The following is a 12,176-nucleotide window of genomic DNA, read 5'->3' as shown; positions in this document are numbered from 1 at the left end:
GGCTGGGAGAGCAGGGGGAGGTCTGGCAGGGGTCCCCCAATGGTCCCCTCCCTCAGCCCCCCCTTCCCTGCCCCTAGTACTTACCAGTTTTGCAGCTTCCTGCTGCAGCCACCGGGGACTGCCCAAATCATCAAAGCTCTCCATATCTTTTCCAAAGGTTCAGAGAGCTCTGAATCTATTCGGACCTTTAAATTGGTCCCTGATGTGATTTGGTTTCAGAGATTCGGCCACCGAATCAGGCCCAATCTCCTCCAAATCGAATAACCACTTGAAGCTTCGCACAGCCCTACTGTAAGCAGCTATTAGGTTCATACTGCGCTGCTGGTTTTGCATAAAATTATAATTACTTGTGTTTTTTCTTTCAACTTTGCAAAATCTGAAATAAAAAGCCACAGTTTAAAACTTTATAAGTTACTTATTGAGATGTTTTTTGTTACAAAGATCTTGTTCTTTTCTTGTCCCTGCTTGTAAAGCAGCCTCACATAGCAACTACCATCCTTCTCTCTTTGGAGGCTTATTGAAGCATTGTTCTTCAATAACTACAATTATTGCTGATGAATTACATTAGCTCAGGGGTGGGCAAAGACCAGATAGAGCCTGTGGCAAACTCCATTTCCGAGCAGCCCCTGCCCATGTTGCTGTGGCCAGTTTCCATGGAGGCCCCAGGGGTGGCAGTGCCATGACAGTACGAGGCCAGGGTTTCCATGGAGGCTAGCCCCAGTAGCGCTAGAACCTGGGCAGAGCTGTGATCTGCTACCTGTATGCCCTGGTAGGGACATGCAGGCAGCGGACTGCGGCTCTACCCTGGCTCCAGACCACGCTGTCACCACTGCAAGATCCCAGCTCTGGAGCAGCTCCCCGCCCAGCCGTGTGCCTTGCCAGCACAGCTGGGGCTGGTTTCAGTGTAAAACCTGGCCCTATGCAGCGACATGGGCAGAGGCTGCTGGGAAATGGAATTCAGCCACTGGCCTGATCCACCATTTTGCCCACCCCTGCATTAGATGATAGTTTCCTAGTTAAATATGTGGTTCAGCATTTCTCCCTAAATGGTGGTCAGTGACCTTTTTAGGCTGCGGGCTGGTGTGACCCAGTTTGGGTTAAAGGTGGGTGAGTGGGCTCTAGGACCCAACCGCTGTTGCTGCTTCTTCCTATGGCTGAATGTCTTCAAAGTGCTATGTCTGTAGGCTGGATCAAACAGCTTCGTAAGCTGGATTTGGACCATTGGCAGAGGTTGCTGGCCCCTGCTCTTAAGCAGTCTGTGATTAGAAGAGGCAATTGAAAACAAATTATAGGGCCTCCCAGACTTGCATATTCTTTAGACTGTCACCTTGGCATAGGTCACATATTCAAATGCTCAAAACTGAATTTGTTTTGATGGTCACTGGGGCCAGAGGGAAGAATAAGCATATATTTTAATTAAAGTTTGTTTAAAACTGCTGCTTTCCAGAGCTTCACAGCTTGATGAAAGTTCTGCAATAGATTTTCCCATCTCTGTTTTCTCCTCTGGACCTGTTTCTCCTTTTGTCAAGTGTTCTGCATTCATTATTGCCAGCAGAGTACTCTTGTTCTTTACCGCATTTATGTGAAACTCACTTTAAGCAGAGGTTCCAACTTAGTTTGTGAATTTGTGTTTGAATTGTTCAAAAAGAAAAAGCAAACATCCAGTGCAGGCTGTGGTTTCATATTTTACAACAACCTTTTACTTTATCAATCCTCTATCAGTCTCTACTAGACTCTCTCTCTATAGGTAAATCTCCTCCTAAAGTTAATGACAGCATAGAATTGTTCTCTCAATTTTCTTCCCCACAGAAATTCTAGCCACTCTGAAGGGACACTCTGGCTTGGTGAAGGGGCTGACCTGGGATCCTGTTGGGAAATACATTGCCTCGCAGGCTGATGACCGAAGCTTGAAAGTATGGCGGACCATGGATTGGCAGTTAGAAACCAGCATCACAAAGCCATTTGATGAGGTATTCATCCTGCACTGAAAAGTTCAAAGTGGATTTTTTTGGGAAGAATGAAAACAGTAACACTGCATCTCATCTTCAGAGCACCGCACGAATGAGCTGGTGTTGAAATGCTGACAGCGTAGGGTGGAAATTCCTCAAGGCAGCTCTTTTCTTCTATAATGCACTGTCCAGGAAGAACACATCAGCTGCTCGAGGACATGAAACATCCAGGTTCAAACCATATGAATACATCTTTATGAATAGCTTCTCTTCACCTAAGTAATCAGTTTGATCATTCTTGAGCCCTAGAAACTGACATCATTTTTCCACCACTTCCTTCAGTGTGAGGCCTGGATAATAGTCCCTTACAAAATACATCAATCCTACTCCTCTGTTTGCTATCAGATGCTATTACTAGACATCTGCAAGACTGCTCTTCCCACTGGAGACTGGGAATGCTGCCAATATAGCGGTGGCTCAAACCTTCAAACTTTATTTTTCCACCCCTCCCCTTACGCACACTTTTAAAAAATACTCTTTGAAGCTTTGAAACAGGTTTATACCGTATCAGTGGTACTTTTAAAAATATAAATAGTATGGAGGGCATTGTAATGAGACTTGGCTTCTTTTCTAGGGGTACTTACTTTTGTGCTTACTTCTGACTGCCTTTCTTACTTTTTGTGGGAGATGCAAATATGCAGAGTAGAGGTATCAAAGATAGGTCTCTGAAGCCAAAGGCTATCATTCGGCCCATGGTTTCAGGCTGTCTGTGGGTCTCTGACTGAACTTGCATGCCACATTCACCCTATGTCTGGGACTGGCCCACATGCTGCATGTGGCATGTAGCACGTGGGGAGAGTCTGTGGGCCTAATTTGGCCCACAGACCAGTCCTATACCATTCATTGAGCCCACTGGGCCTGAGAGTTTGATACACTTGGTGTAGAGTGTTTTTCCATAAGTTCATAGTGATACAGTGAGCAGTGTCCTTCGTGATAATTAGTATCTGTTCAGCCATTTAAAGTCTCTGAGGTTAATGCCTTGGCAAAACTGGATCTCATTGTTTACAGTTGATGTGTTTACAGCCCTATCACTGAACAGGATCACAAAGAACATGTGGAGCGTGGTATTCTGTAGGGTTCTGTGTTGCAGTTAAGAATGACATTTTCAGCTGTTCTTTCCATTTGAAAAATACCCGGAGAGTAATAATGCCAATCACATTCCAGTTTGCATCTGTTTTGACCATAACCAGATATTCCTGTTAACACATTTAGCTCCTTTGTTACAGCTTCCTGACTTGGAATGGCCTAACCATATACATGCAATGAAGCTCTGAGAAATTTGTGCACTGAAATGGTAGTACTGACCTTATTCACTGAAACCACAAAATGACTTATTTTCTTCTCTCTGAAATTCAAATGGGAGTCATAAACACGCTCTGTCTTCCTTCACCCCCCTCTGCCTCCTGCTGACCCTTTTTAAGGTGTAATGTGTTGTTTTTTTTCTTAGTGCGGAGGGACAACACATGTATTACGTCTCAGCTGGTCACCTGATGGTCACTATCTGGTTTCTGCTCATGCCATGAATAATTCTGGACCTACTGCACAGATCATTGAGAGAGATGGATGGAAAACTAACATGGATTTTGTAGGGCACAGAAAAGCAGTGACAGTGGTGGTAAGTTAATTTAAGTGTCGCATCTCCCTTAAATCATATCTTTTGGAAAATTGTTTTCTTCATATTTTATTTGCAGTAAAGGGAAAAATTTAGAGGTACACGTCTGATAAAAGTGAAGGTGTACACGGATGTGTAACAGTCTGCCTATTTTAAGATAAAATTATATTTTTACATAGGAAAAAATACCTAAACTTCTTTCAGTGAGAAAAGGATCTTAGATGTGGAAGGAATGGTGCTTGGATTCTACACCTCTATACCAAGAGATGTCTTGAGTTCATCTGAAGGTTGTTCAGTGGCTTGTGTGAAATAACTTGCTTATTCCAGGTTAAAATGAAAATTAATTGTTCGCTTCACAAAGGCCATCAATACTAGCTATACCTTTTGGCATTCCTAGTGGTGCAATCATAAAGTATGAAGGATTGAATTGGTTATGGGGCTAGAAATACTTTTATCCCATGAAGGAGGCTCTTTCAGTTTGTTGAAGGCATATTGACTAGGCAGTATAAGGAAACATAAATTGCTTTTGTCAATGGTGTCACCATTGCTTTTGTCCTACCTCTTTGTGGGATTAGTAGGGAACTTCATTGTTCAGGGATGTCAGTCTGATGTCTTTCCTGAGTGTTAAATTCACTTGCAAATTCCTCCTAAAATAGTAGCAGGCAACTGTTGATCCTCTGGATCACGGTGTACACTTAAGAGGTCTAGTGAGATGCCTGGTGAATCTGTTTGTGACCTGACGAACCCAATTCGAGAGTGACACAGTCTGTTACAAGTTTCACATATCCAGATGTTGTCTAAGTTGGAATCCAAGTTTACAGCATGCTACTTTCTTTTTTCTTGCTTTGCTTCCATCCTCGGGATCAAATCCACTTCTTATTGAGCTGCACCCAGTGACAGATGTTCCCTCCAGATCAGATGGGATTCTGCACACTCCTCCCAGCTTCCTATGTTGATGTTGAACAACTTCATATCATTTTTTGCATGCACTGTGGTACCGCCAAAGAGGGTGACCCCACTTTCTAGAGCCATCTTGAATCTTGCTATATAAAATATTCTTGGGGGCGTCGTCTTCTCCCATTCTCCTGATATGGTTGATCCATCGCAACCCCCTCTTCTTGATAGTGATTTCTAAGCATGTCAGTCCTGCGTGCTCCAGTACCTCTGTGTTAGGTATTCTGTCTTCCCACTATTTTCAGGAACTTACACAGGCTGATCATGTGGAAGAAGTTCAGCCTCTTGATATGCCTAGCACATGTATTCCATGTTTCTGAACCATGAAGCAGGGATGACAGCACACACATCTCTTATGTTTGTGTCTTCACCTTCGCTGATAGTTTGCTGTTATTCCATGCATGTTTATGTAATACAGTAAAATCTCTGTTATCCGGTACTTCACCAGCCGGAATACCTTATTAACTGGAAAGTGGCGGGATGCACACAGCACTGCACCGCCTTGCCTCCTGCTGCCCCGCTGAAAGCAGCGGGAGACACACAGTGCTGCACCAGTTTGCTGCCTGCTGTGCTACTGAAAGTGGTGGGATGCACACGGTGCCATGCTGCACTGATTTTGTCTGCTGCGCCGCTCTGAGGGTACCTGCGCAGGGTATCTGAGTGTGCACACCCTTCCCCCCTGCTGCAGCAGCCTGCGACCGGGCTACCCTGGCCTTTTCTGTGGCTGACTATTATGGCATCCAGTATGCTTTTTATTGCATCAAAAAGCAAAGATGAAAAGCAGAAAAGAGTTGTGTTGACATTAACGCAGAAAATAGACGTTTGTAGAAGTCTAGAATTTGAGAACCGTAATGTTCTGATGAAAGAGTTCAGTGTTGGATTGTCAACGATATATGATATCAAAGCTCAAAAGGAACAATTGCTCAAATTTATCTCTAGTTCTGAGACAAGTAAAGCTGTTGAAAAATGCTGTACAATAAGCCTAAATTAGAGCAGCTTGATAGTGTTTGATATGAATGGTTTTCATTAAAATGGTCTGAGGGTGCCCCTGTCTCTGGCCCAATGTTCATTGACAAGGTGAAAGATTTCTACAAGCAAATGGATTTCACTGACCCCTACACATTTTCGGCTGGATGGCTTATGCATTTTAAACTTCGTCATGGCATTAGAAGGCTAGATGTGTCTGGTGAAATAAAATTGGCTGACCATGAAGCTGCTGAAAAATATTGTGGATTTTTTAAGAAATTAGTTGCCGAGCATGATCTGTCCCCTGACCAATCTACAATACTGATGAAACTGGCCTATTTTGGCGATGTTTGCAGAATTCTATCCTTGCTGATGCAGGTGAATCTAGTGCTGCTGGTGTCAAGCAGAATAAAGACTGAATAACTGTGCTTACATGTGCTAATGCAGGAGGCACACAAAGTGAAGCTCTTGGTGACTGGAAAATGTAATCGTCCTAGAGCTTTTAAGGGTATTAGACATTTACCTGTTGTTTGCAAAGCCCAAAGTAATGCATGGATGGACAAAGACAAATTTTATGACTGGTTTCATCATGTTTTTGTACCCTCAGTGAAAGAACATTTTAGAAAAAATGGAAAACCTGAAGATAGTAAAGGTATTCTGTTGTTAGACAATTGTCAAGCTCACCCTCCTGAATGTGAGTTCGTGTCAGGTAATAGTTTTACCATCTTCCTGCCTGCCAATGTGACCTCACTAATTCAACCAATGGACCAGGGCATTATCCAGAATATGAAGTGTTATTACAGAAGAAATTTTCTGAGGCAGTTAATGAATCAGGAAGGCACTATCCAGAACTTTAAAAATTGTATCTTTTATGTTATAAAGAGTTTGAATGTGCCTTGTGCCTGGAATTCTGTAAAAAGTAAAACATTAAGGAGGGCTTGGAGAAAATTTTGGCCTAGTGTTATGTTTGCAGAAGGGTCTTCTGATGAAGAAGACCTTGAAGGTCTTAATGTGAGACGTAAAAATACAATAGCTCAAATTCTTGAAGTGGTGAAGGATGCTTCTTCTACAAACCCAGTCAACAAACTTAAAGAAAGTGAGATAGAAGAGTGGGTTGAAGCTGACAAGGAAGTTGAACATGTTTTTAGTGATGCAGAAATAATAGAGAGTGTTGTGAATCCCGATAAGTCTAAGGTCACTGAAAAAGACTCTGAAGAAGAAGACTGTGGTGAAGAGGAAAAATATCCTGGGCTGGTGCTGCTTCATATATTGACAACTTCATTAAATTTGCTGAAAGGTGGAGTTGTTATTTTGCACAGGAGGTTATGCAGTTACACATTATTCACTCTAATTTCTTGCAAAAAAAGGCAGGCAGCAAGTAGGCTAGCTGATATCAGCGATTTCTTAAAAAAAGCTTCCAGGGCTTGTCATAAAGCCAGTACAGAATCATCCCCATCACCATCATCTACATCTACAATTGATGTTGATGACTCTGAGGCACTGCAAGATCCCCAAGTGCCTCTTCAATCTCCAAAGAGGCAATAAATTATGTACAGTACAGTAGTGTAAATAGTTTTAGTTATAAGTTACATCACTGCCTCAGGATTATTCTTCACTCCAGTGCTGCTTTACTACTACATGATTGGTGAGTACCTGCGCACTATTTTATTCTTTATACAGTATGTTATACTGTAATGTATTGTACACTAATTCTTTGAAAATTTGCAATACAAGTATGGCACTATATAACCCTCAAGTAACCGGAATTTTTAGATAACTGGCAGCCCCCATTCCCCATTCATGCTGGATAACAGAGATTTTCCTGTAGCCTGAAATTCTTAGCTGTTTTTCCAATTTTGCTAGTCAGTCCAGCCTGAAGGTCCAGATTCCTGCTTTTTCCAATTCTGTTAGTTCAGTATGAGATTCCTGCTGATCATAGAACCCAAGTAGCAAAAACTGTCAACGATGCCAAGGGATTTTTCAGGGAAGATTCACTGCGGGTAACCAAGGTTACATCATCTGCAAACAGGACATTTCTCAGAACCAGCTCTTTCACTTGGGTTTTCGCTCTAAACCTTGTGATGTTGAACAAGTCTTCATTTAGTCTGGTTCACAGATAAATGCCAACATTGCTGTCCTTGAGTGTACAAAGAAGCAGAAATGAAAAGTAGATGTTAAAAAGCCGAGGGGCTAAGACACACCCCTGTTTCACCCTGTTCTTGACATTGGAGGCATTTGATTCTTTGTTTTCATACACTATAGTTACCTTACACCTTGATTTAATGAGCGAATGATGTTTAAGAGTTTGGGGAACAACTCAGTTTCTTCAGAACGTAAAAATGCCCCGTCTTTACTGTATCAAAGACCTTCATCAGACCAATCAAGGTTATATGTACAGTGGTATTTATTTTTCTCTACACTTCTCTTGCAGTTGCTTTACCAAAAATATCATATCAATGGTAGTGTGTCCTGTGCAAAAACTGCATTGGCTTTCAGGATAGATTCTTTCACCTAGGGGTTGCAGCCTAGGAGGCATGATGCAAGTGACAATTTTTCCAACAGTGTTCAACGGGGATATACCTCTCTAGTTGTCACAGTTGCTTCTATCCCCCTTTTTTAATATAATTGTAGAAAGTGAGTATTTTTTTAAACTTGCTGTAGTATTTCCTCTTTCCAACAGAGCAGTATAACTTCATGAAGCTTTGGAAGTAATTCATTGTTGGCACATCTGTAGATTTCAGCAGGCAAGCAGCAGTCACTGCTGAATACCTTGTTCCCAGGAATCGATTAATGGCTCTCTATAAATCTTTTAATATAGGCTTATTGTCCAAATCCATCATAACTTCAAACTGGTAATCCTCTGAGCTTTTCATGTTTGATTTTAGTCTCACTAGAGTATATTGTTCCATGGTGTTCAATCCGATGCTCAGGTTGTTTTTGTTTATCAGTAATGGTATTTCCATTTACGTCTTTAAGCGGAGCTGTTTTCTTCGTGACTGGACCAATTGCTCATTTGATGCCTTTGTACGTTCCATGGCTATCAGCTGCTTTCTGAATATCATCACAGTTTCAGCCAAAAATCTTGGGCATACCTCTTGGACTCCTTTTGCATTTTTCTTCATGCCTTTCTCAGATTTTTCTAGGGTTATGGTGTTGGGAGATTGGCTAGTGCTGTCCTTTTCTTCTCAACCAGTAGTGGAAGGGTTTCAGAGCACTTTTTAAACCAGTCTGCATTTTTCTTGCATTTTTTGCCAAATGCTGTTATAGTACTATTGTATATGTTAGTTTTTAGCTTTCCCAAGCCCCAGTGGCTGAGCTGTTAGGCAAACTTGCTTTCACAACTTCTTCATTGAATAGCCCGCATTTTTCTGTCTTTAGTTTGGCTGATATCTATGGGTGCATCTACACATGCACTTTAATACGCATTAGCCTATTTTAATGCACAGTAAAGCCTCACAAAAAACCCTGGGGCATTTGTACGTGTTTGTGCCGCAGCACCAGGTGCTTTTAAAAGTGCTCGGCACTGTGGCACATGCATTTGTATAAATGGCAAAATGCCTGTTAGTGCTGAAAAAATGGCAGCAGCACACTTTGAACTAAAATGCATCAAAGTTGTTTTAGTTCAAAAGTACACCACTGCCATTTTCTCTGCATTGAGGTGCGTTTTGCCATTTATAGAAATGCATGTGACTCTCCGCTTGGCATGTCAGCTCACATGTGGAGCAGACTCGATTAATTGAGTCTACTCTGACGCAACAGATCTCTGGTGCATCAGAGCAGACAAATGTATGTGTATAAATGCCCATGTTCTTTAGTTAATGTTCATTAAAATAGGCTAATGCGCATTCAAGCATCACTAAAAACCACACTCTTTAGTTAATGTGCGTTAAGATAAGCTAATGCACATTTTCCTAGTACTTCACAATGGAGGTACTAAATTTAATGCACATTAACTAAAGTGTGTTAATGCACATGTAGACACGCCCATTATCTGAGGGCGACTGGTAGTTTTGCTGTGATGGATCTTTTTGACATTGATTCTGACTTTGACCATGCCTTAGTCAGCTGTCAATGTCACGGTCAGCACTGTGATAAGATCTTGTATGCAGGGTTTCTTTCAGGTGGTTATGCCTGGTCAGTACTAGATGTAATTGGTGCCAGTGCCCTGATCTTGGATGTTTCCGTGATATCTGTCTTGTGATTTTCCCAGCAAAGTAGGTGTTGGTAACACATGGCTTTTGACTTGCACAAAATCATAACATTTGCTGGCCATTTTTTCTTTCATATTACCAATTCTGTGTTTGTCCAGAATACCAGACCAATTCTTCTCTTGCATTGAAGTCACCAAGTATTAAAATGGTGGTCTCATTTCTGTGAGTCTTCTCCATTTCTTCAAGTTGTTGGTAGAAAACGTTCTTGTCTTCGTTGCTAGCTTGAAGGGCAGGTGTATAGACACTAAACAATGTGATGAAGCTGTTCTGTGTATGCACTGTGAGCATCATGAGTCAAAGAGATACAGTAGTGAGGCTTTCACAGAAAGATAGTAAGCTGTTTCTAATAGCAAAGCCTACTCCCTGCTCTCTCCTTTCTCCTGCTGGTTTCCTATGCCAGAATATGGTGGAATTATTCTCTTGGATAGAACCTGTATCTGAGAGCTGAGTTTCTGATAATGCAGCAGTGTCAATTCCGAGTTTAAGCAATGCATAGTTTAGTAGTGTTGTTTTCCATAAGTATGAGTCCAAATCAAAACCATGGATCAGAGTTCAAACACTCCAGCATATAAGCTGCTTTATCATTTTGGCTAGTATAGATCACACCAAGACCTTCAGTGCATATGCCTAGGCAAGAGTTAAATAAATTACTAATTATGATGCATTTTGTGTTGGTTTTTTCTTCTTATTCAGAAATTCAATCCAAAAATCTTCAAAAAGAAACAAAAGAATGGGAGCTCCACCAAGTCAAGCTGTCCCTACTGCTGCTGTGCTGTTGGCAGCAAGGATCGATCTCTCTCTGTCTGGGTATGTTTCTTTGTTGCTTTCTGTGGCTAATGCAATCGGTTGAACAGCTCAGGGACTAAATGCAAAGATCAAGTCTACAGAATTAGGGCCTTTTATTTAGATATACATTTTGGTTGTTCATTTTGCCTGGTAGCAGAAGATTATAGGGAGAAGCTGGACTGCTAAAAGCTGCATTGGCTATTCACCACTAAGCCAAATAGAAAATGAGGGATTAGGAGAATCTGTAAATTGTAGTAGTTAGATGAGGTCTGCAAGGGGAGAAGTATCTCATGGCCCAGACCATGGTCATACTTATTCTAGCAAACATAGTCCAGAGCTGCACACTGCATTGTCTTTCTGGCTTTACACTTCACATGAACTTTTAAAGAGAAATAGTCCCTACCTTTAATTCCGTTTTCAACCCAGCCATCCTCTATTCACCGTAGGAACCTTTATTTATTGATCAACTTGACATTACAATGCTAGATTGGCTGTTTTCTTTTTGGGAATAATTACAAAATTAGTTTCCTTTTGCTTGTTGATCAGCTTTCTATACCTATATCCATAGTTGGAATTGAGGGCACATTACACTGAACCATGTTCTTTCTGTTACGTTGCTAACTTGCAACATCCTTATCTCAGTGGAATTTCTTTTAGCGTGGTGGGCAGTGTGTGCATAAATGTAATATATAGATGGATAGCTTGTTCCAAAGATTCAATCTCTGTTTCAAAAAGCAGGTTTTGAATATCATGAAAACTTTTGGAGGTAATTGTTTTGCTTATAGAGAAATAACTGATATTTGATGCAGTCATATATCATCAAACAAACAGCATTCCTGGCCAGAGGATATGGTTGGTAAATACTGTTAGATCCTGGAAGAGGATGGGCTTATGTAGCTTGTGCACAGCACTTCTAAATTTCTGTGTTTTGAATTTTTTTTTTTGAAGCTTACATGTCTGAAACGGCCTTTAGTTGTCATACATGAACTGTTTGACAAGTCGATTATGGACATCTCATGGTAAGATGTTTTTTATTATTACACAAAATCTAAAATGTTATTGTACATTTCTGTGCAATTGTTCACTAGAAGGTCTTTATTTTAAAATGATACAGTGCCATATGCTTTGAGCATTATTTAACTACCACATCAATAACTGAGGCTTTTAATTATGCTATAATATCTTTGATAACTCCGTTAGTTTTGCCTCAGCTCTAACTTTACATATTCCCAATAGGCCTTTATTATCTCTGTGTAGCACATTTTCATCTCTTATGAAGATTCAGATTTCTCGTCTGAAGATTTTAAATAACATATTTTCTCACATATATTCCATACGTCTTGCCCCAAAACCAGCCAGGGAAGATTGGGGTATGTATTATATATGAGGAAAAGGGTTAGCCACAAATGTATACATTTTGTGACAGGGGGTGGGCAAGGGGTGGGGGCAGTGTCCCTGGAGCAGTGACAGCATTAATTGCTGTGGCTGTAGGAGCCATGGCACTTAACACTGCCATCACTCTGCTCCTGCCTGCTGCCTCCCTCCCACCCCTGTGAGGAGGGTCTGTAGGGAGCCTCCCAGCCTCTCTCAATGCATCCTGGATTGGGCGATGCTACCCAGTCCCCAAATAAGTGGGCC

General features: G+C 41.4%; 1 protein-coding gene across 1 annotated transcript in view; it reads left to right on the top strand.

The window, feature by feature from the left end:
• LOC102376944 (protein HIRA) overlaps positions 1–12,176 on the top strand; it is a 58,432-nt gene that overhangs the window by 19,722 nt on the left and 26,534 nt on the right. The window contains exons 7-10 of the mRNA XM_025201530.1: positions 1,810–1,970; positions 3,457–3,624; positions 10,446–10,559; positions 11,487–11,557. Coding sequence (XP_025057315.1) covers positions 1,810–1,970; positions 3,457–3,624; positions 10,446–10,559; positions 11,487–11,557 — 514 coding nt within the window. The remainder of the gene's footprint in view (positions 1–1,809; positions 1,971–3,456; positions 3,625–10,445; positions 10,560–11,486; positions 11,558–12,176) is intronic.

Source organism: Alligator sinensis, unplaced genomic scaffold, assembly GCF_000455745.1.
Source record: "Alligator sinensis unplaced genomic scaffold, ASM45574v1 scaffold570_1, whole genome shotgun sequence".
In the NCBI taxonomy this organism is placed as follows: Eukaryota; Metazoa; Chordata; order Crocodylia; family Alligatoridae; genus Alligator; species Alligator sinensis.
Note: the sequence above shows the minus strand (reverse complement) of the source record. Positions and strands in the feature narration are given on the sequence as shown.